Source organism: Macrobrachium nipponense, chromosome 12, assembly GCF_015104395.2.
Source record: "Macrobrachium nipponense isolate FS-2020 chromosome 12, ASM1510439v2, whole genome shotgun sequence".
NCBI lineage: Eukaryota > Metazoa > Arthropoda > Malacostraca > Decapoda > Palaemonidae > Macrobrachium > Macrobrachium nipponense.
Genome location: NC_087205.1, coordinates 66,811,398 through 66,837,355, shown reverse-complemented (window position 1 = coordinate 66,837,355; position 25,958 = coordinate 66,811,398). Strand labels below are relative to the sequence as shown.

General features: G+C 35.6%; 1 protein-coding gene across 2 annotated transcripts in view; it reads right to left on the bottom strand.

The window, feature by feature from the left end:
* LOC135224569 (battenin-like) overlaps positions 1–25,958 on the bottom strand; it is a 75,185-nt gene that overhangs the window by 39,126 nt on the left and 10,101 nt on the right. For both annotated transcript variants that reach the window (XM_064263685.1, XM_064263684.1), the window contains exons 2-3: positions 13,092–13,335; positions 10,437–10,518 (exon numbers count right to left, since the gene is read on the bottom strand). In XM_064263685.1, the coding sequence (XP_064119755.1) occupies positions 10,437–10,518; positions 13,092–13,335 (326 nt within the window). The remainder of the gene's footprint in view (positions 1–10,436; positions 10,519–13,091; positions 13,336–25,958) is intronic.

The window sequence follows — 25,958 nt, the reverse complement described above, 5'->3', positions numbered from 1 at the left end:
TATAGTAATTTATTTGCTTCAGGGTCAAAGCCCGGTTACATGTATGGCCTACCTAAGGTTCATAAATAGGAAAACCCCATTAAGACCCATTATATCCTCAATTGGCACCTTTAGTTGATTACTTGTCAAAGTTTCTGGTTCCAGTTTTAAAACCTCTAACTTTTAGTGAGTTTAATGTCCCAAATTCTTCCAAGTTTGTCAAAGAATTGTGTTCTTTCGATTTTAACCAAGATGTTGTAATGGCTAGTTTTGATGTAACCTCTCTTTTCACAAATATCCCATTAAAAGAAACAACTGACATTATTCTTAATAATATATGTGAAAACCACGTAACAACTTTTGGACTTAGTAAAGTAGATTTGCTAAAATTATTACAATTGGCTACAACTGATGGCATTTTTACTTTTGATGGTAAATTATATAATCAAATAGATGGAGTTGCTATGGGAAATTCCCTTGGACCTGTATATGCAGATTGTTTCATGGGATATTGTGAAAAGATTTGGATGTCTGAATGCCCTGTTGCTTTCAAACCTTTGTATTACCGTAGGTACGTGGATGACACTTTCCTTGTGTTTAAGGAACGTTCACACGTGGATTTATTTTTTGAATATTTTAACTCTCGTCATCCTAATATTTCTTTTACTTGTGAGACAGAACAGGATAAATTTTTAGATGTTCAGGTACACAGAAATAGAGGTAAATTTGAGATTTCCGTTTATAGGAAAAGTACTTTTACGGGCTTGGATTGAATTATCTTAGTTTTTCACCAAGTTGTTTAAAATTAATTCAATACGTACTATGATAAATAGAGCTTACAATGTCTGTTGTGATTTTAATTTATTTCATCAAGACATGGTCTTCCTCCAGAATTATTTTTTCCGAAAATTCTTATCCCGTATTTGTCTTTTACAAAGTTCTGAAAAATTTTCTAGATGAGAAATTTTTGTCCCAGACAGGTGTACAGTACTGCTAGTAAAGATGTAAAGTATATTAATCTGCCTTTCCTTGGTCATAGTAGCTACTTGGCACGGAAAAAAGTTACAAGAAATACTTAAGCATAGTTTTCCTCAAGTTAGTTTCAGATTTGTTTTTACTAACCCTTTTACTGTAGGATCACTTTTGAGGGAGAAGCCTGCTTCTTCCTGTGGAACTTAATTCGAGTGTCGTTTACTTGTTTACCTGTTCGCAGTGTGGTCTGCGATACGTGGGATCCAGTTCCCGCTGGCTTAGACACAGAATTTTGGAACACAGAGGTCTTTCCGTTAGAAACTAGGTTTCCTCTTTCTAACCACCTTTTTCTGCCATAAGGGAACACAGTTTAGCACAGGACCATCCTTTCACTCACCTAGATTTTAGAGTACTGTCTTTTTGCTCAAATAGACTGGACCTTTTAATTTCAGAGTCGCTGTTTATTAAGAAAATGAAAACCGGAATTGAACAAAACTCGTCCGGTATTCAACTAGCTATCATATAGTTTCATAGTAGGTACACAAAGTGGGTCGTTAGCCATTTTTATTTTTGAGTGTAGTTTGTTTACCTTCAAATTATTTTTATTTTTATTTCTGTTTTTGTATGTTTTGCGTTTTGTTTTAGTTTTTCGTAATTTTTAATATTTAAGTTTGTATGTGATGTTCGTTTTATTTTATATTCTTACTGAAGCTTTAATAAGACAATTCATTTTAATGTAATTTTTTAGTGATTTCTCATCCTTGTCATTTTTTCAGCCTGAAGATGAGGTTTTAAACCTCGAAAGCTCGTTTAATAAGAATGTTCTTCCTGGTCTTGGCACTGCTATTTATCCTCAAGCTATATATATATATACATATATATATATATATATATATATATATATATATATACTATACACATACACGTTACATGGAGAAAAATTTAATCTGAACATCTGAGGACTTCTAAGTAATCTTCAATGGAGTTTACGTCAAGATATAGTTTAAAACAATAAAAATATAGAGTTGTTACTCTCGCTATCGACAGAAAAGTAACTGACATACGAGGCTGAAGTTTTTAACACAATAACCAACACGGATAAATAATTAGGTTACTGATAGACTCCCATTCAAAGAAAATTAATGCAAAATTTAAACTATCAATACAAAGAAGGACGGTGAATGTTCTGTTGTATCAACGGGCCAGTAGTGGGTCCTGGCACTGCCCAAGATCTCTATAGACTTAGGACTACCCAGCAAATCGCTGCTTCGTGGCTGCCACTACTTTGGCCTTGTCAGGCTTCAGTCCAGGTAGCTTCAGTTAAAGTTGCATCTTTGTTCCTTCGAGAATTGATTTTGAAATACAGACCTCTCGTGACTTGCCTGTTGTCAACATTGATCGTTAAGGAGAATGATAAGATGTTAGTCCCTTTTGTTTTAGGAATTCTTTTGAGTTAAGAAGCTCATTTGAATGACCCCTAAAGCCCCGTCCACACGGTCTAGTTTTGCCCAACGAACCTTGCTCGATGTGACGTCAGAAGCGGGAAAAGTCAGAACCTTATCCGCTGTTTCTCCGCTTGTGATGTCACATCATAGTCCAGTAGAATCGTGCAGATTTTTAGGCAAATTGCACACATTGGGTTAAATGTATGAAACTTGGCACAGTTTGAACTATTTTAGCTATAGACCCAACATGAAAAATCCAAAATGGCCGCCATTTTCAAGATGGTGGACAGTGGTTTGAAAAATTACTTTAGACCTGCAAGATGTGCCGTTATTCTGATGTACAGGAGTTGGATGAATAATAAGTATTACTTAACATGTATAGTGCATATATTCTTCTTAATTTGAAGGAAGTTATACAATTTGGGGGCTTAATAAAAGACGGCAAACCATTTTAAACTCAAAAATTAGAAAATTCAGTGATAATTTGTGACAAACGAACTAATATTTCGAGACTATATCATATATCAATGTTATATGTGTAAATATGAATATATTTTCATGAGTTCCTCTTAATTTGAAAGGAATTATACAATTTGATTATTCAATAAAGGACTGCACAACCCAATTCGGACCGAAACTGAAGAAATTCAAATAATGACTTCTGTCATAAACTGATATCTTAAGATTATATTATATATCAATATTTTATACATGCACACACACACAAACACACACACATATATATACATACATACATACATACATACATACATATACATACATACATACATATATATATATATATATATAGTATATATATATATATATATATCAAGAGCCAGCAGGAAAAATGAAAAGCAGCAGTATCTAGCGCTTTCGTGTATTCTTGATACACCCCATCAGGGTACAATATATAAAAGAATGAAAAATAGCTTCGAAATATCAAAGGTAAACATAAAAACAAAAAAGTAAAATACAGAACAATCAAACAGCCTAGTCAAGAAGCAAATGGTCCACAGCCTAGAATTACACTTAAAGGACAACAACAAATGGAAATGGAACTACTAAGCACTCAATTACACAGTTGCGAAGTTGTCAACAATACATTTCGTAAGCCAGTTATCTAGTTTATATTGTCCGTTACTAATATTAAAAACACTACTTGACTTATATTTTGTTATACTAGACTCTATAATGTTTCTTTTAATAATGTTGACAACTTTTCATTTTTCCTGCTGGCTCTTGATATACAATCTTCACGTGTTACTTATTATCGTATAACATTATGGATGCCAGGCGAATCTTTACCATATTTGCTACCTTCAAGATCCTACGCCCTTCACTGGAGCCCTTCGTTGCTGATTTTTCCTCCTCTCTCATTAGAGCCCGCAAGCTAAAATTACAACTTAATTTTCTACGTATGTGTTTCAGTGAGCATGTTATGCCAAAATCGTTTTTATCCAAGAAACATCGCGGCCTATCCAGTAAACCATTCGAAGAATATGAACGTCTTATAATACAAAAGTACATAGAAATAACGAAACTGGATGTGGAACAAGCTTTCAGAATCCTGAGGTCAAATAGATATAGTTTTAATCAAGCAATCCCCTTGGAATGGAAGACTCGATTGGGCGATTATTGTTATCATAAGTTACGAAGCCAGTGCCGACGTCTGAAGAATAAACTCGATCGTAAACTTAAACAGCTCATCAAGAACAGCGGTTGGACTAAAGATGCAAATCCCCAGTTTGTATGTAATTTATCGGATAAAGTGTTAGATGATGATGCTTATGGTATCAACTTCAGTGTTTGTGACGAGAAAGTGAACTGGGTAGGAATAGCTAAATCATTTTGTAATTTAGAAAAATTTGGATCGTTGTCTATTGAAGATTTCAACATCTGTAAGGGTATTGTTTATGGCGCATGTTCTTTTAAGTGCTATTCTAATGTTCCTGATAGGTTTTTAAAGGCGTACAGCAACCTTAAAAAAGATAAAACGTTACACATTACGAAAGCAGATAAATCAAATGCTCTTGTGTTAATAAATAAAGATGATTAAGTAAATAGAATGTTAGTTTTGTTAAGTGACCAAGAAACTTATACAGTACTGAAGGTTAATAGTAGTTTCAATAAAAAACTTAAAACATTATTAAGGGGAAAAGATGATTTAATTAAGAAATTTTGTATTGTATGTGCATCCTTGCCCTATCTTTATGGACTTATTAAAACTCACAAACAAAATAACCCTGTACGACTTATTATTAGTTCTGTAGGGTCATCAACTTATAATTTGTCAAAGTGGCTTGTCAGTGAATTGTTACCTCTTATAGGAAAAATTTCAGGATTTTCAGTAAAAAATAATGTGGATTTTGTAAACCGTCTCAGAAGCTGTAACATTAATTACGAGTTTAAAATGATTAGCTTTGATGTAGTTTCCCTTTTGACTAAAGTTCCAGTTGACGACCTGATAACATTTTTAGCTGATGAGTTGGATAAATAAGAATTTTCTCTGCAAACTGACACCATTTTAGAGTTACTAAAACTGTGTATTAAGGAATGTAAATTTACTTTCAATGGTAAATTCTATAAGCAGAGGTTTGGTATGGCTATGGGGAACCCTTTATCGCCCCTTTTAAGCAACATTTACATGGAGGTTTTTGAAAAGAAACTTCTATCAAATATTTTACCTGCGAATGTTCTTTGGTTTAGGTATGTCGATGACATATTTCGTGTATGGCCTTTGTGTGAGGATGTGAACCGATTTTTAATTAGATTAAATGCGCTAGTTCCCTCTATAAAGTTCACACTTGAGGAGGAAATAGATTCAGTTTTGCCATTTTTAGATGTAAGTGTGCATAGACAGGGTAACAGATTTAAATTTTCGGATTTTAGGAACTTACAAATGTATGTTCTTACATTCACTTTTACTCCAATCACCATTTGAAAGTTAAACTCTCTGTATTCTCTTCCATGTTTTTAAGAGCTTCAAGAATTTGTTGTCCTGAATTTTTAGAAGACGAGATTGCCAAGATTTATGATATTGCTTTTAAATTGAAGTATCCGGCATTTTTAGTTGATGTTGCTTTAAGAAAGGCTAAGAAAACATTTTATGCAGTTTTTAATGTTAACGTTGTTTTTAGTAACACGCAGTCTGTAAGAACAATTTTAATAAGGAACTCTCCAAATTTACAAACGGGTTGCATTTACGAAATTCCATGCAGAGATTGTGATAAAAAATATATTAGTCAAAGTGGCAAACTACTGGCATCAAAATTAATCAACATAAATATTATGTACGTGTAGGAAGTACATCGAGTGCTCTCTTTTTACATATGAATAATTTTAATCACGCAATTAATTGGAACAATTCAAAGGAAATTTTATTTTGTAGAGACATTATTAAAAGAAACATTATAGAGTCTAGTATAATAAAATATAAGTCTATTAGTGTTTTTAATATTAGCAACGGACAATATAAACTAGATAACTGGCTTCCGAAATGTATTGTTGACAACTTCGTAACTATGTAATTGAGTGCTTAGTAGTTCCATTTCCATTTGTTGTTGTCCTTTAAGTGTAATTCTAGGCTGTGGACCATTTGCTTCTTGACTAGGCTGTTTGATTGTTCTGTATTTTACTTTTTTGTCTTTATGTTTACCTTTGATATTTCGAAGCTATTTTTCATTCTTTTATATATTGTACCCTGATGGGGTGTATCAAGAATACACGAAAGTGCTAGATACTGCTGCTTTTCATTTTTCCTGCTGGCTCTTGATATACAATCTTCACGTGTTAGTTGTGATCGTATAACAATATATATATATATATATATATATATATATATATATATATATATATATATATATATACACACACACACACACACACACACACACATATATATATATATATATATATATATATATATATATATTATAATATATAATTCTCACTTTGAAGGAACTTTTACAGTTTGGTTGTTCATTAAAGAGCAGTAACTCATTTTGAACTGAACCATAAGAAACTTATATACCTATTTATGTCGGCTAAAAAGCAACGGCTTATTTTGCTGTACAGGATCAGATAAGGGCTTTGCTCTTTTTTCAAGACGTTCACTAATGAAATCCTGAAACTGCATCTTTCCCAAATGTGTAAACTACATTTGGGTCACTAATATCATGGGTATCACGAACGAGGGAGATCTCTTGAATGTTCTAAAAAGGATTATCCATTTCGCAAATTACATCCATTAGAGATTTCACTTGGTTAACAAATGATTTCTGTACACTTTTAGTCTGTTTGTGGTGCTTAACACGGGTGTTTTTATACTGCTGACACAGGATCAGTTCTAGGGATGATTATTAACAGCCCAAGAGCCATTTCAGGACCAGACACCATCCAGTGAAGGAGTTGTGAAACATCTTCTGTCAGTCCCGCTGCTCCCCCATCACCCTTTATAAGTTTATTATTTTTATTTTTTTTATGGTGTTTTACGTTGCATGGAACCAGTGGTTATTCAGCAACGGGACCAACGGCTTTACGTGACTTCCGAACCACGTCGAGACTGACCCCTCAATGGAATGCCCGAGAATCGAACTCACGGCCACTGAGGTGGCAGGCCAAGACCATACCGATCACGCCACTGAGGCGCTGTTATTGTTTTGTTCGTGACCATGATTAATGGCAATCCCTGAAAAAGAGTTGTGAGTTTTATGCACTACGAAGTGGCCTTTTTCAAATTCAGTAAAAATATCTGGACCACTACTATGCAAGGTCACCATATCACGAAGATGGACAGGAAGCCACGGAGCATAATTTGGATGATCCAGAGCAAAAAACCAAGGTATCAGAACTGAGAGAGAATCTTTGTAGAGTTCGAAGTTGCCCCCCGAGTAGATCAAACAAATAATAAAATGGTTAATTCAAATTTCAGAGTTAAAGATAAATAATGGAAAAGGGGACTTTCAGTTTTCCTTTTCCTCTTTCCATTCATCCACGGAACTGGAGTTTCGTCGCTATCTTCTGCATATGCTCTGTGAGCTTTATTCATCAGTATATGCAATGCACAAGCTGTAACTTGGTGTGCAAGTCTTGTTCGAGAAACATGTGCTGCCTTTAGAAAAGACTGCTGTTCCAGCTGAAACTATATTTGCATGACACAGTGCGCTCACCCATCCCTAGTTCTGTAATCAATCATTAATTGTTTTCCAAGCTGCAATTTCTATGTGAATTCCTGCAAACATACTACATTCCACTGAATACCTTTTTCAAGTGTGTATAAAAGTTGGTTATATGCCATCACTGGTGTTTGTCCTGGATTTAGGAGAGTCACACGCTGGCTGATTACTGTCATGGCATGGCGAATCATGCTGTGGATTTTGCTTCCTCTTGAAAAAGTGGCAGTAGGGAACTGCTATCCAGTAAATCTTTATTGCTTCCAACTGAATGGTCGAGATACACATGAAAAGCTTCCCATGAAATGTTCTTGTCTTCCGAGTCCTCTGCTTCAAGTTCTTCTTTAACATAATCCAGCCAAGTATATTCTAATTCCATGGCAAACGATATGGTTTCAGAATCACTAATCAGAGAACCATCTTTAGAAGGCACCATACGGGTAAAGTTCCTTACATAGAACAACTGGAGCAAGAACACTATATGACTGGCAAAGGCTTTAAGCTTTCTCTCTTTAGAGTTCTGTCGATTGATATATTTTCTCTTTCTGTTACCTGTCTTTCCTTAGTTGGATGCTGAAAAACGAAATAGCTGTTCCATGTAGAGACCCCTGTGCAGTGGTGGAGCTTGAGTTATGGTCTGTGTTGGCCACTGCAGCTGTTGTGAAAAGACCATGTTTAAGTTTGGGTGGACAAACCACATTTTTAATATTGTTTCAAAGCTTCTCCAATCTGTTTCGAAAATAAGCAAGACATCCCGGCCTTGCTTGTGCGCTTGCAAATCTGGAATAGAAGCTAACATTCGATTTTTCATCCAGCCCTAATTGCCCAAGGCGCCTTGTATACATTTTAGCAAGGTCAGCTAATTTGAGTACTGTAACAGTCTCAGTTACTGTTTGTGATTCCTCAATAAAAGTAATTAACTCTGCAAGGACAATGCCATGAATCATAATTATCATCCTGGTTCTCTTGCACAGTCTTATTAATGCGTCTGCTCTCTTTTTTATACAAACTTAGCAAACATTTTGCATGATATACTGCTTCTTGTGAGATTAGATCACCTGCACTCGATTTAGCTAACAGCACAGTATCTTGCAGTTGAAGTGCACATTCGCGAACTCGTCTGTCAATGTTAAATGTTGATGCCTCATGAAGAACACCAGTAGCATCATCACAGAAAAAACAAATGTCTCTCCTCATCTTTGCTGCTGCATCCCCACAACTCTGTCTACTGACTTTACTAATACTTGTTGACTCTTCTTCTGTACCTAAAGATGTTTTCTTTTCCCCTGCCTTGATATATTCGTGCGTGAAAACTTGTTTCTACAAGATTTATGCCATTTAGCTTTGTAATGCTGTAAACTTTCAGCTATGCCTCCTCCTTTCTTGTGATGTTCTAGTCTTATTGGCACTGGAAACCATGTAATGAGCAGCACCTTTCAAGGTTTTCTTCAAAAGTATGATAACCTGTCCCAACTGGAATGTCTGTTCTTCTGTTATTAGCAGGACACTGAAGGGCTTTAGAGGTTCTGTCTTGACATATGACACATTTATTCCACTCGAAAAAATTATCTTTGTTATCTGCCGAAGTTGATTCTTATTTATCAAATATTTTTACACTCTTTGCCATGATAGTTTGTGTTCAGATTCCTTTCTTAGAACTAGTCTATCCTGATCAGATCCTGAAGTGAAATGGAAATAATATAATGTGCTGTTATAGCATCCAGTATTCAACATGCAGAAAAATCAGTTTAATATATTCGCCTAACTATAACACGGTGAGTTGGATCATTAGATGGAAATAATAAATAGAGAGAGGCTTAATCCCTATGGTATATGTCTATCAATATTCTTGAGAAACCTAAAAGTGTCCCAGTTTTGTGCATGGTCTAGTCATGACCTAAAAATGTAAATGCACAAAAAATTTATTGTAATATATCATGCAAAATGGCGGCCATTTTGAAAATGGCCGCCATTTTGAATTTTCAGCTTAGGTCCATAGCTAATATTGTTCAGTATGGCAAATCCTACTAAGATACCAAATTTGATGCTTTTAACCCAAAGTGTGCGATTTTTTCACGATTCGACTGGACTATTTATGTAGGGATATCCCCACCTCTCTCTCTCTCTCTCTCTCTCTCTCTCTCTCTCTCTCTCTCAAAGCTTCATTGATAGCTGAGTTAGATCTTGTCACCTCTTACCGCAACTGTGTTAGCAGGAGGAGAGTGAGAGCCAAGATATAAAATTTTGTGAAATGAACAACGTTCAGGTGTCTAATATGCATGCAAACGTAAATAGATTAATAAAATACACTGTTTTAATTTTGTAAAAATGAGTCATATGCATTTCAGATGACAAAAGAAAAGTACGCGAGTCTCAGTAAATATAAACTCAATGTTTATATTTTAGCGCGTTTTGATTAATTAATTTATTTGTTGTACTGAATTGAGGCTTTGCTTCTGTTCGATTATTTGGTGTTAACACTTATAACTGGTAATATATGAACGTGTTTAATTTGTGTCCTTTTTATTTGATCCTTTTTGTTAGTATGAGTAGTATACTAAGCATGGGAATTAATTACGAAGACCAATTCACGGTAAGTTGGGAATATGATGTTGACAACTTATGCGTCAAGGGAAAATCTTGCACGCGTCCCAAGTAAGGTGGAGGTCGCATCACGCCTTTTTTTTTTTATATTTACATTCGTGATTCAGAGGGAGGAAATCATACACATCTTATTTTTGCTACTTACAATGATTATTCACCGTAAAAGGGTCTATCACCAACATTTGTCAAAACAATAATAATCCGTAAGAATCTTTAAGAAATATACTTTTTATTTTCGTGCAGAAATACTTATTATACTTACTTGATGATATTCCGGCGTTAGCAGATCATAAGCAGCAGTGATCATCACCCAGTACGTGAAATTGTTGCAGAATCCAAGCCACCTGAGTGAGAAAGACATGGAGAAGTGGCCTTTCTTCAAAACCTAAAAAAAACACGTTTGGTCTTCGGGACAAAGACTCATGATCAGACATAATACTGCATTGAATAAATCATTTTCACAAGTCAACTAAGATATGCCATCATGTTATGTACGATTCCTCCATGCATTAAAGAAAAATTAATTCCAGATATATGCTTATATATATATATATATATATATATATATATATATATATATATATATATATATATATATATATGTAGTTGTATTCCACATGGAAAAATGAAAATGGTATGTCTCAGAAAATGCCCAACAGTTTCGTCCTCCAATGGACCTCCTCTTGGAGCGTTTATTAAGGAAACGCTCCAAGAAGAGGTCCATTGGAGGACGAAACTGTTGGGCATTTTCTGAGACATACCATTTACATTTTCCTATGTGGAATACAACTGAATTACCATATCTTCGTGCCTAAGAAGATTACGAGTAATATATATATATATATATATATATATTATATATATATATATATATATATATATCATATACTATATATATATATATATATATATATATATATATATATATATATATAAAACTCTAGGCAAACTACTATTGGATGGGCTGCTCTATGAGGAAGAGCCCGTGCTGGCATAAGGCTAAGTTACTCAAAAACAACATATTAGATGCTCCAAAATGTGTTAATCTTCCGCTTCCCAGCAAGTACTTTTGAACTGAGGTTGTAAGCCCCATATCCTTCTTCATACTAGTTGAAATCCACTGCATCTGAGTAATCTTTTGGTTTATAGTTCTCTTATAATATTAACTAGGCCACCATCGATCGATAATATGAGCTTGTGCAAGTGTATATGCCTGTACATGAATGCGTGCAATATAAACACGCCAGTAAGATGGTCTACCTTATTCCATTATTTCTGTGCTACCAGCTTTCAAAGGTTTTGAAATCTTTGTAGTGATACTGTACCGGAAACGAAATCTGGTAATATAGCTTTTATTTTCTGTTCAGGGGATCATTTTGCAAGTACTATGATAGGTTGATGTTGTCACAATTTCTTCACTGACAAATGAGCATTGCTTCTAGTGAGTGACTGCACTGCTTAGGCAGGACTCTGATCTATCAAAGAAGTCCTTTTTTTTTCACTCTCCTTGCTTTCGAAACCGGGGCACAGACTTCACGCGACGCAGTACGCGTGAGATCTAATAAAAATAGTTACATCTGGTTCGATAACCTCATTGCGAACTTCTAAGCCATTTGTGAAATTTACTGTAGGTCGTAATCCTCGACAAACTTTATACCTTCGATTTAAGTTACGGCAACGAAGCCACGCTCTGACAAATATGTTGCAGTGACACCCGCCACGCAGAAGGGACATGTCATTTTGGATGCAAGATGGGTACGTTTCATACTATAATTACATCGATCAGGAAAAATGTAAATGGTGGGTTAGAAGCTGCTGTGAAAAAAAATTCATCACGGATAATGTAAAATAGGACACGCAAGCACGATATTTGTTGATGTATGTAATAAGTCAAATTCAACAATAATGTATATGAGGGACTGTATTCTTCAAAACGCAAAAAAGTGTTAAAAAAGGGAGCTTTTAACCGTTTGCACAACGGTCCTTTCAGCTGGCTAAAAAGGACTGTTGCGCAAACGGTCGAAACTCCCAGTTTAACTTTTTTGTATTTAGAAAAATACAATCGCTCATATACTAATAATTTCTTACTTATTATTTCCGGTCGTAGTATAGTGAATATAATTAAAGAACAGCAACGGAAATGATGTGTTGATATATTCAACAAAAGTAGTGACGCTAAAATGACTGGTCCAGCCAATTTCAGTCCACGAATGATATTCACATCCTGACATTGAGTGTAGCCCCCCAAAGCACCGACAACTCCGTTCAATTGTCTTAGCATTGGCCTCACTAACTTCTTACATGTACCGTTGCCATTTCAGCAAGGTTTAAACAGCTTCCATGAAACCATTCAATTCTTCAGCTGTAGAAACAACACTCCCGATGTGTTATTTCGCCTTCATATTTGTAGAAATTTTCTATTTCAATTCTACGATTTGCATGATATTAAACAGAAAATTGGTGATGAGTCATATTCACGAGGGTGGCCGGAAATAAAGTCACAGGGAAAAGTCACAGGGAAAAAAGTCACAGGAAATAAAGTCACAGGAAAAAAGTCACAATTTTGGCTTGGAAAAAATTCACCGGAAACAGTCACATTAATTTATGGAGGTCGGTAATAAAGTCACACTCGGGGAACCTAATGAGGAAAGCACTGGCAGATATTCACACCAGGTGATCAATACAAACGATTTGACAAAAGTGCGCATAATGCCTTCAAACTTTTGAAGAGATTACGTAGACATTATTTCTAGAAAACCTTTCTGTACAAGTCATGAGGCACTGAGTGATGCGTAACTCTACACGCTGAGATGAATTGTGAACATCAAGACTACTTCGCTATCATCGTATGACTAAAACGACGAAGGTTACGTATCTGAGCATTAATTAACTAAGGTATTCACAGCACAGCCCTTACCAATAAGCGACGCTGTCCCTGTAGCGTTGGAAGCAGCCGTGGACTGGACTTTTGTAATGAATGGAATAGACCGTCGAAGAATCTTCGCTGTCACTGTCTTCTCCTTTCGCTTTTCCACCATCTTCTGTCACTTTCTCTATCCTGGCCTTAGTCTCAGTCTCTGCGGTGCCCAGCAAAGCTGAGGACTCCTCTGAACTCTCTTTCGTTCCAGTGATGTGGGCATCTTCTCCTCTCCAACATTCATCTGCAAAAGCCACATAGTCATGAGAATAGAATATACAGCTTAGGCTAAAGGCCAGGTGCTCGGACCTATGCGGTCATTCAGCGCTGAAAGGGAAACGGACAGTAAGAAGTCTTGAAAGCTGTCACAGGAGGAAAACCCCACAGTTGTACTGTGAGGCAAATGTTAGAGAGGATGGAAAGTAAGATGGAAGAAAAAGACTATGCACTGAGGTACAGTAAAGGGAATGAAAAGGAGTTGTAGCTAGGGGCCAAAGGAAGGCTGCAAAGGATCTTAAGTAATGCCTACAGTGCTCCGCATTATGTGCACGGACAGCGCTCCCTACGGGGCTCAGTCATGAGCTTCTGACTCGAATTTATAGGTATCTCTCTTCATAAGAATTTGCTTAGTGCATGATATAATGAATCTATATCCAGGTGACTTGTGAACTATTAGATACTTGAACAATAAACATTCGAAATATTCTGAATAAGTTTCTATAACAGCTTTGCTTGCAGTTTTGTAAAATAACTGCGACTGATAGGAGAAATAAGCAGGATCATCTGATTTATTATTTCTTGGCTTAGGTTTGATGCAGTGACCAGGATTTTTCTGGTTTTATGGTGAAGGAAATTCCATCATAAATAAAATAATGCTAGAAAAACAGTTTAAAGATTGGCAACTCTAAAACATCATCAAAATTTCATTTTTGAACCTACAGGAAAGACTCAGACTTGAAACGAAGCCTGAAATTTGTAGATAATAATCAAGTTCATAATCTGAAGACCGGTCATTGTTATTACTCGAAGAACAGTCATTGTCATTACTCTTAGAACAGTCATTGTTATTACTCGAAGAACAGTCATTGTCATTACTCTTAGAACAGTCATTGTTATTACTCGAAGAACAGTCATTGTCATTACTCGAAGAACAGTCATTGTCATTACTCTTAGAACAGTCATTGTTATTACTCGAAGAACAGTCATTATCATTACTCTTAGAACAGTCATTTTTATTACTCGAAGAACAGTCATTGTCATTACTCTTAGAACAGTAATTGTTATTACTTGAAGAACAGTCACTGTCATTACTCTTAGAACAGTCATTTATTACTCTTAGAACAGTCATTGTTATTACTCGAAGAACAGTCACTGTTATTACTCGGAGAACAGTCATTGTTATTACTCGAAGAACAGTCACTGTTATTACTCGGAGATCAGTCATTGTTATTACTCGAGGAACAGTCACTGTTATTACTCGAGGAACAGTCACTGTTATTACTCAAAGAGCAGTCATTGTTATTACTCGAGGAACAGTCACTGTTATTACTCAAAGAGCAGTCATTGTTATTACTCGAGGAACAGTCACTGTTATTACTCAAAGAGCAGTCTGTTATTATTCCAAGAGCAGTCATTGTTATTACTTGAAGAACAGTCTGTTATTATTCCAAGAACAGTCATTGTTATTACTCCAAGACCAGTCACTGTTATTACTCGGAGACCGGTCATTGTTATTACTCGAAGAACAGTCACTGTTATTACTCGAAGAACAGTCATTGTTATTACTTGAAGAACAGTCACTGTTATTACTCGAATAACAGTCACTGTTATAAGATCAGTCACTGTTATTACTCGAAGAACAGTCACTGTTATTACTCGAAGAACAGTCACTGTTATTACTCGAAGAACAGTCACCGTTATTACTCGAAGAACAGTCACCGTTATTACTCGAAGAACAGTCACCGTTATTACTCGAAGAACAGTCACCGTTATTACTCGAAGAACAGTCACTGTTATTACTCGAAGAACAGTCACTGTTATTACTCGAAGAACAGTCACTGTTATTACTCGGGGCGTGGAGTAAATTAACCCTAATGTTTTTTCAAGTTTCTTGTGATTAAACTGACTCTCAAGGATCATTTGAATATTGCAGTTTGTTTGCAATTAACTCGAACCAAGAGTTTAGGGATTTTGTTCATCAATAGCCATTCATCATTTTGTTGCAAAGTATCTTTATCTTACGCATGGCGAAGTTTCTTCGGCGCAATCGACTTTTCTGTACAGCGGATAATGCTGTGTGAAACTATTAGCCATCCTTGGTGGCCTGTGTTGGCGGCCAGATGCACGATCATGGCTAACTTTAACCTTAAATCAAATGAAACTATTGACGATAGATCCTGCTTTGATTGAGCTGGCCTTATGCCAGCACGGACTCTTGCTCATAGAGCAGCCCGTGACTGACGATAAAGGGCTTCATTTGCTATTCTTGATGAATGGAGGGTGGATGATCAACGTACCAATTTGCAACCCTTTGGCCTCAGTAGTTTTTAAGATCGGAGGGCGGACAGAAAAAGTGCGGTCGTACAGATAAATGGCCATCCTAATATAATTCTATTTTGCTTAAAACTAATAAAAACGAACATGGCGATGTTCAATCAAGATTACTCATTAAGGAAAGGACACATACGATGAAGATTTGGTCCTCTGGTGTGAAATATTAAGCATTCTATGAGAACAAAACGCGACATGATACTTTATGGTTGCTGACACAATGAAACGCTATTGATGCCTGTGCGAGTTTCATGTACGCTGTTACTATTGCTTCTACCTTTGCATCTTTTTTCAGTTCGCGGAGTTCTCTACCGTATAAAGGCAAGATCTTTGCCTCAAGATCTGGTAGAAGAGAGAGAGAGAGAGAGATAGAGACAGAGAGAGAGAGAGAGAAACAAAAATCGAGATGCCCCCATGATTCAACGCAAAAGTGAGGAATAAGGAGTAGGAGAAGGAAAATAAACACTTGTCACATTCACATGACAAAGGAATTTTTAAAAAAATGTTTATCCCCAAAGGCTTATACATTTCTCGATCTCTTTACACGTATTGGATGATTTACTACTGTAAATACTGAATCCGAGTGGGAAATCCATTGATAACTGACTCGAACCTTTCCAGGTGGGATTTGAATAAGCGCATCTTAAGTTTAAGTTAAACAGCTTCAGTTCACAAAGTTATTATTTTTATATCTCCCTGCTATTGCTTGTTGTAACCATAGATCCCTTAAATAGAAGCACTGGTAAACTCGATGCTTGGAATCTGGAACTTCGGGTCCCACCATAATTTGTGTCAAATACATGGTAGAACCTTTATTCTGGTGTCTCACGAGTGTTGAAGGTCGGGAAATTCATCTGTCATAATTTCAACTTCCTTCAAGGTCATCTGAAGGTCATTTAAAGTTCAAATCTCATAAAAAAGCACAAAATCACCCAGAATATTGTATGTTGTCTCTATTGAAACAATGGAAAACAACGTAATTTACAATGTGACTGAAGTAAAAGTCATACATGAACAATTTGTCCTGGAGAGAACAGCAGGATCTTGTCGAAGGTAAACAATATAGTAATTCATCAAACAAGATCATTGATACAGGTCAAGCAGATAGTTTTCTTTTCTTCTCAAGCAGCCAATTTGTCTTTCTTTGTCACTGTTATCAAACACAAATGCTTTCAAAAAGGTTTTGACAGAGTAAGGCCTGGTATTCACGTTCAGGTTTACCTGTCAGTCCACCCAAGACCGTTCAACGGATGAGCGTCTACACGTATAGAGTAGGTCTGTCGGTCGGACAGTAAACTCGAGGTCATTGCCCTCATTTCTCGCCTAGTCTTCGTCGTGGCAACACTATACAATGGCAGCGACGGAAACTCTACTGGGTGATAAGGAGCTGGAGCTACATAGACTAGCTACTGCTGCGGCATTCACTTCAAAATAGGAAAGAAGCAAAAAGGCGTAACAGAGTATATGGTCTAAATATTGCCTATTAAAGAGAGATGTCTATTCTCATACAATATCAATGAATAAGGTTAAATTAGACCTGGGGGTTGTTTCAGTTATTTATGAAATAGGCCGTGAAGCCTGCCTTCACTAGTAACACTTTCCATAAAGAGGCAGGACACTGGTCTAGGCCAATACCAAATTTTCTATTGCATGGAAATATATATATATTTTTTTATTTTTATTAGATGATTTGGACTTGCAACATGTTGCAAATGGAGAAATTGGACAACGGAACGTCCTTTTGCATCGGTTATAGAAATGTAGATATCATCACTATTACAAAAAAAATATGATGCTCCTTTGAGAAATGCTTCTGGATGTCGTTACAACATGAAGAATAGTCGCCTATCTTATCCAGAGCTTCGGTTCGGAGTATCTGCTGAAACAGTTGTAGTTGTGGCTGCTGAGGAGACCTGCTTTCAACGTGACTTCGAAACTCCAGGGAAAATGGATGGTGGTTGGCTTGGCCTTTCCCCTCCTTTAACTGTAATCCGTTCACATTCAAAATGATGAGCACACACAAAGATCACGTAAGATGCATAGCATCAATCTAACGGTTTCGTTCCACTTCATCAGTTGGAAATGATACTATTTTGATGTACGGTTTATTCCTGTAATTGCCTCGACAACCATAAACATTACACTTCTTAGGCATTATGTAATAGAAAAGAAACGAATTATATGAAACAGAATTATTGACACAAGCTAGATTCCTTAATTTTCAGAATATTGCTAGGCTGCATTTCTTTATCGACTACACCTAGGTTCCGTAAGCCCATTTTATGACTAACGCACGGTACTAACAGTGAATAAAAACGTCAGAAATGCGTTAAATTTTCCACTATATTCTATGCATATCATTGTTTACATGCACTGAACGCACTATGTCCTAATATAGTGGGACCGAAGTTTCCCAACCCAAGAGAGTGAGTCACTAGTCCTTCTATTTGAGGGGTCTATGGTTGCAACAGTTTTAGAACTACAAAAGTGTTCTGTCATACCAGGGCGGATAGAATTTGCTGGCCTTTTCTCATCTGGGAACTGCTTCAGGAGTTCCCAGCCAAAAAAGTCACAGGAGAAAAATTCGCATTAATCTTTCCTATAATAGTGAACCCAAAGGGTTTTAACCAGGTATGCATCCCCCTTTGCGGTGCGTTTAGTACAAGCCCAGTGGTGATTACCGTAAGAACATAAACAAAAGAGTTGTAAATATCATAAAGGTAATGACCCCCAAGAAATATTGTCTCTCGTTGCGACTATTACCGGCCATCATAAATTATTGTGACTTTTTTTTTTTATCCTAACCTAATTTGTGACTTTTTTTTTTTTTTACTGCGACTTTATTACCGGTCACCCTTCAGGCTTATATCTTATCCTCTCGTTCTCCTGATCACAAAGATGTGTTTGTCACTTCTGTTTTGATAACCTTATCCATTCTAGTTTACCTACTATCAACAGCATTTTTTGACTGATCTCTTTGATAACCTGTATGTCTTTATTCTCAGACTTGCCTGATAAGATCATTCCTATACCTCCAACCTTGTGAAGGAACGTAACAATGGATACCAGTTGCGGGATGGATTACAGGTGGCCGGTAATAAAGTCACAGGAAAAAAAGTAACAAGAAAAAAAAGTCACAATTTTGGCTAGGAAAAAAGCCACAGGAAAAAAAAGTCACACTAATTTATAGTGGGCGGTAATACAGCTAGAGGGAAAAAATTCATAATATTTCTTGGGGGTTATCATATTTGATACTTACACTTTTGTTTATATTTCTATGGAATTCCTCAACGGGTTAGTACTAAACACGCCACAAAGGTGGATACACACACAGTTAAAACCCTCGGGGGTCACTATCTAGGAAAGATTATTGTGACGTTTTTTCCTGTGACTTTTTTCGGTGGATTTTTTTTCCTGTGACATTTCTACCTGGATTCGGATTACAGACTCGTACATCATCCCTATTGATCTCCAAAAGCGGGCTTTTTCTGTATATTGTAACTATAAAGTTTTCATTTTGCTACACCTTTAAAATTGTTCTTACTTTCGATTTCCCTTTCAACGCCGAATTATCTCATGCGTCCCAGCGCCTGATCTTTGGCCTAGATTTTATAAACCCTTCCTTTCCGTCGAGGTTGGAAATAGGTCTGGAGTGTAGATCATTTACTTTGTAACAGAGAAAAAGGAGGAAAACTTATAAGGCTGAAAACAGTGAGGAAGGTTCTGATAACCATGACTCTGAAAGCTAGCGCACACATCTAGATCAAAGCTTCGTCGCCCACGGCAGACTCAGTGAGCGGACAATAATTTTACTCTACACGCTTTGGTGTTCAGAGATTGAGAGAATGGGCAATCTCTGCCCAAGTATATTCGAAGGTTTGACTGTTCAAATGTGTGGCAGTTCATACAATGGAAATAAACACACACAAAATACAAAACAGAACCAAATAAGTTGAGAATGTAGAGACTGACAACCAAAATATGGAGTAAATTAGTTCAATACAATGGAGAATTAGCGGAGGAATCAGAAGCAGAAGAGAGAAACTACCCAAACACAGACCACAGATGGTGGAGAAGAGCCTCTTCATATATATTCATCGCGAACCTCAACCATCTCACTGGTAAGAAATTTCTTGAGAAAACGTAATACATAGAATTTACTAGGTAAATATATTGTAAAATCATTATTAAAGGTTGATATTAAGGCTATAATAATAAAATTGGAATTTTATCAAAATAGAATTATGCTATCAATTAAGAAATAAAATTTAAAATATGTAATTTGTACAATTCACCGTGTTAATATAGTGTAAAATCGTTATTTTAATATGTTAATATTAAGGCCATAGTAAGAAAAATTGTACCTTTAAATAAAATTGTGGCTAAACCGCACTTGACATTACTCTTGCTAATACTTAACTTTCTCAACTATTCATTACCAAGTTTAACTAGCTAACTGCCCTCACTCTTCTTTCACCCTCTTACCCATTAGCTAAAAAAAAAAAAGTAATGAAAGTAATGTGGAGTTGATAAATGAAAATGACAATGAAGGCCTAGGTTGTGAGTATCGATGTCGTAGGATTCATCAAATTACCCACTGGTGGTTTGCCATAATTTGTATCTGATACGAGTAGTAGGAGGCAGCTTCATGTCCTCCCCTAGTAACAGCACAAATAAACTTATTAGATTAATGTTTAAAAGACAGTAGATATGAACTCAAGGCGAAATATTACTCTTGACATTTTTGTGTGGCCGTGGGAAATCTTTCATCAAATATACTAAATAATTTGTGCGAGGAATCTTCAAAGACAGAATGTTAAGGAGTATTTCTCCATCAAATGTGACCTCTTAGGATATACTGACGCAGTTGGGTGACGATATTAGCAACATTTTCGGTTGATTGCAAAGACCAGAATATGACTATTTCTCCATCAAAAGTGATCTAGTTAAGTTATATAGACCAGATAGCATGCATCAGTCGGGTAACGAAATAGGCAACACCTTCGGTTGATTATATGAACTGATGTCATGAAGAATTAACGTGGCCATGGGAAATGATTAGGGCGCCCTTCGTGGGCTGTTGCATAGTTAGTTATTTTATTGACAAAAAGTATACAATTATTAGTACAAATTTGTCCACAAAGAGACATACAAAATAAACAAAGTGGACAGTAATCTCTTCTGTTCTTGCAAGTAGATGGCCTACAAAGAAAAATACAACATCAAGAAAAATACATCTTCAAGCGCAAAAAACATAAGCCCATAAAACAATAGAAAACGAAAAAAAGGGACTTAATACAGAGAAAAAACGGAGTCACATCACTATCTAGCATCAAGTCCCAACACACATATTGCTTGAAAAAAGAAGAAAAGTTCATTTGAAGAAAAACAAAACAGAAGACAAAGCCGCACATTACTCATAAATATGAAGAACTTCATAAACATATGTACCTAAATCAATAATATTATCATTTTCATTTAATAAATACTCAGAGACTCGTAATTCAAGTTTGGATATTTATGCCTACAGGGCATTGACAGAGGCAAGGAGGCAACGACGAGTTTCGAGTGAATGAAAAACCTACCAATGTATTCTCGCGCATGAGCAACTGTATTCTGTCCGAGAGGCAGACTTAATTCCAACCAAGCAATCAATCGGGCAGGCACTGAAGCAGTGTTGTGTTCAACAGTATGCTGGAATGCAGTCGAAACAAATCTACTGCAGTTTTTATAACAGAGGTTAAAAAGAATATAACTGTAAGCCTAAGAGTGTTCAGACTAGATCCATTTACTTCAAAAGATATGTGAAACGTATAGTAGATATTAGTGTGTAAGTAGTCTGTGTTACACAATGATATTGGAAGAATATGTTACATACATAATACATACATACATATATACATACATATGTATGTATACACGAGTATATATATTATTCATTAAGCTACAAATGTTTAATATCCAATTTATAGGTTTGACCGTCGACTGGAGTCGTTGGAGTGAGGGTACGAAGTGTCGAGTGGTTGAGACACTTCTGTACAAATCCATTTATCACTTTTAAGTTATAACCCTCGGTGATATTCCCGAAGCAGCGTGAAATGAATATTAAATGACATTTGTAGCTTAATGACTATATAAATCACGGTGATGTGATAAAAATTCATATACATGTATATTATATATATATATATATATATATCGTATATAACACACACACACACACATTCTCTAGAGAGAATGGAGAATGTGTCTACGCGTAGACAGTGATCACTATTTTCTGCATGATCCCATATGGCACTGAATGGTGGTTTTGCTGAAAGACTGTTTGTTTTAACAGATCTTCCCAGGGTCAGGGATGGACAAGCCTTTCAGTGCAAGGGCCACATTAAAAAATTGACAATTTTATAGGGTCGCATAGTATATTAAGCAAAATTAATATTTAGAATAGACAAACGTAAGTCTTTTAAAGGAAATATGCAATTAATTTTTATTAATTGATATCTTAAATTACTGCACAAGATTCACATGAAATGCCTTTATTTGAAAGACAATGAAACTCAGTTAGAAATCAATTTTTATTATATAGTATTTTAAAGTCGGAACTTCTACATGAAACACGTTTGAAAGACAAAATAAAAATTGATTTAAGAAAAAAAGCAATTATTTTTTATTAATTAATAATATAAAGTAGAAAAACATATATATTTGAAAAACAAAATAACTGTTTAAACTTGAAGAAACAAAAATAAATTTATGAATTAATATTTTTAAGTAGAAACTTCAAATAAAACAAATATTTTAAAAATAAAGTAGTACCTAAATTTAAAGAAAAAATGATTAATATTTTAGGGTAGAAACTTTACATGAAACACATTTGGTTGAAAACAAAGTAATAAAGTAACTCAGATTAAATACGAAAAAAACAATTTTTATTGATATTATAAAGGAACAACTTCACATGAAACACATTTACTTGGAAAGCAAAGTAACTCAGCAACCCAAGGAGGATCTCAATGACTCGTTCAAATTTACTAAGATTTGGCGTGCTGCCCACGGGCAGTAGTTTGCCCACATCTGTCGTAGTTGTCCAAACCATTGTACACTGGCTTGTCGCTTTGTTTTTCCCAAGTAAATTGCATTACAGCAATTACACTTGTATTAATAACAAGGGGTTGTAGTTTTGAGGGTACGATGTCTTTGTAGACAAGCTACCAGTGGCGTACTTAGGTTTGAATACTACCCTGACGTTTGCTTGGGGATCAAATTCTATTATAAGTTTTGATAGCCTATATTTAACGGAAAAACTCTTATTACCATAGAAAAAAATAGTGAAATATAACACCGCATTATTGACTTTTGAAATAACGTTCGGAAACAAAAACTGTTCTAGCTGTTTGCCAACGTTTATATCTATGAAAGAAATATGAAACCCATCTTTATGAAGCCTCTCTTTTATAAACTGAAATTCTGAATGAAGACTTGAATAAGATAAACAAATGTTAAAGGCACCGGTTACGAGCTTAGGGACTAAGTTGCGTTTATAAACTATAGGGACGGATGAGGAAAGTTTAGTTGAGTCCTGTAAATGTTGGTTTCCTGTAGACTGTGTCGAAAACGTGCTATCACTTTGTCTACTTATAGCACGTCAAGGAAAGCTCAGGTATTATTGTTCTCTGCTTTTGAGGTCAATTCAACATTTTTGTGCTTTGTGTTAAATCATCAAGAAACAGCGGTAGGTGGCGTCGGAAGAGCAGTGGTTTCAAAATACTGGGACAATTATCTAACCAAGCAACTTCGTGATGAGATAAAAATGTATTGGCCAAAGTAAGACCGAGAGGGTTTCCCATTGCTACATTTTTCTTAATGTTTATACACATTTGTGTTCAACAAGATAGCATTCCGACAAAGGAATGTGAGCAATTTATGCAACTGTTGCTTAAATACAGCAATGATTACAAGTGAACATATAACTGAGATTTGGTATATTCATGAAGTAATGCCCTTAGCAGATGAGTTAAGTATGATTTCATTTATGAAAAGTAGAATGTTCAAAACAAGATTTATATTGTTAAAAGCACTTGGGGATAAATGGCATTTATTTTCTACTCCAAAATGTGTTCATCATCTTTTTGATAATTACTAATTTTATTTATGTAAATAGATTGTAGTGTATGTACAATATTACGAATTGTAAGAAACGGGTTATATGCACAAGTGCTGGTCATACTCTTTATATATATATTATATATATATATATATATATTAATATATATATATATATATATATATATATATATTTAGTTTTTAGAAGAATGGGAATAACAACTATTTGCAGAGTCATAACAGTTTAGAGATTATGTTGCAAAGGTGCCAGATAAACTTATGCGAGACATGGCTACCTTTAGCCGCCAACAGTTTCTTGATAAACTAGGGCAGAGGGGATGAAAAAACATCCGTCGTAAGACGGCATTGTGACTGTCAGGCATGTGGCAAAGGTCATACAGTCGAAACCAGCGTGGGACCAGTTCATTCCGGTTATCGCAAGTTCTGATGAAAACCTGAGGTGCCGACCGAGAATGCAGTGAGCATTTGCTTGGATGTGTTATCATATTTTGTGATTGGTTTTTGCTTCCTCCAACATGAATCATCAGTTGCACTCCATACATTCTGTCGAATGCTCTGTAAAAATATTTTATCGCCAATAAAACCTGAATCAGTGTTGGCATTGAAATGTATTTTCCCTCAGCTGCCTCATCAGAGGCAAGCCATTTGCCTGTTCATAACCTGAGCGTCTAGCAAGAATTATGGTCACACTGACACTTGTTTTGTAAAAAAGCTCATTCTGCCCACTGTTATAACCTTGGCTCAAATGCTGTCAATTTCTATTGCTAGACAAGGGTCCTCGTTCTTGAAAATATCTTAAAAGGAAAAGCCTTAAACATCCTACGGAGTCTTTAGGTGTCAGGTGGTTATCCCATATGCTTTTTCTGTTTTATAGCCAATAAGATGCTATAGTAGAACAAGGGACGGGCCCAGACGTCAAATGCGCGGGTGAGGTGAATCTACTATAGCACCCACTAACCGGTAGGTAGTAGGCTGGGAAATAAGCTTGGAGTGATCCATAGACAACATATCAGCATCAGCCAGTTACTGGACCATTCAGTGGCAGCGGTAACTTTATCTCACTACATCTTAGACTAATTGGGTGGTAATCATGTCGTTAGGCCTAAGGCCTAAGCATATATATATATATATATATATATATATATATTATATTATATATATATATATATATGTGTGTGTGTATGAATAGGATATATATGGTATATATTATAGATCTAGAATATATATATTATATTATATAGAGAGAATAATATTATATTATATATATATATACACATACATTATTTTATTCATAATTGCAATTGTAGGTTAGTGTGAGTATATACGGAGCTACCACGGGAACATATATGTATATATATATATATATATATATATATATATATATATATATATATATATTATATATATACATTTTCATATGTATATGATATATATAATAAACCTCCAATTTCCAGAGCAACAGGTCGAAGAACAATCAAGGACGGGTCAGGGAAAGACACCACCCATTTGCAATTTTTGTTTATTATAATAATGCCGACTTTTCACAACTCCGTTGCCTATGACGCTCAGTACAAATCCCTGCTCTCGACGATGATGGATTTGTACTGCATTTAACAGCAAGTAGCCTATTCGAGATCTACCGTAAGTAAATATCCTAAAACTCACCGAAATAACAGCAACTTCAAATCCTGTGATAGTTGTTTAGCACAATTGCCCTAAATAATTTCTTTGTGTGGTCTTGTGTACGAACTCCTATACAACGCGTTAAGAAAAACTATGCAATTATAGTGCGCCCCTGGCCCCCTTCTCTCAGTCAGATTTCGTAGTTTTAATTGAGAAGTTTTGGTTCTTAATGTAACGAAAACTCTTTAAAGTTTTTCTTTGTACCGTAAGATTATTTTGTTTCGTATATATTGCAAGCGTAAATAGGTAAAGCGACAGTTTTGCTGGCCCATGAGGTATTGTTCAAATATGTAGAAACAATATATTTAGCAGATAAACCTCTGAAATCGAATGAAAATGAAGTGAATCTTATGTCAAGAATGAAGACGATTTGTACATCTTTCCTTTTCACTTCATTGCACAGCATTGTACTCAATGATTTGTGTATTTTAGTTAGTTATATTTTTGGCACTTTGTTTATACGAAGGTGTAAAGCGTTTTTCGCTTAAACTGGATTCATATACACATTTA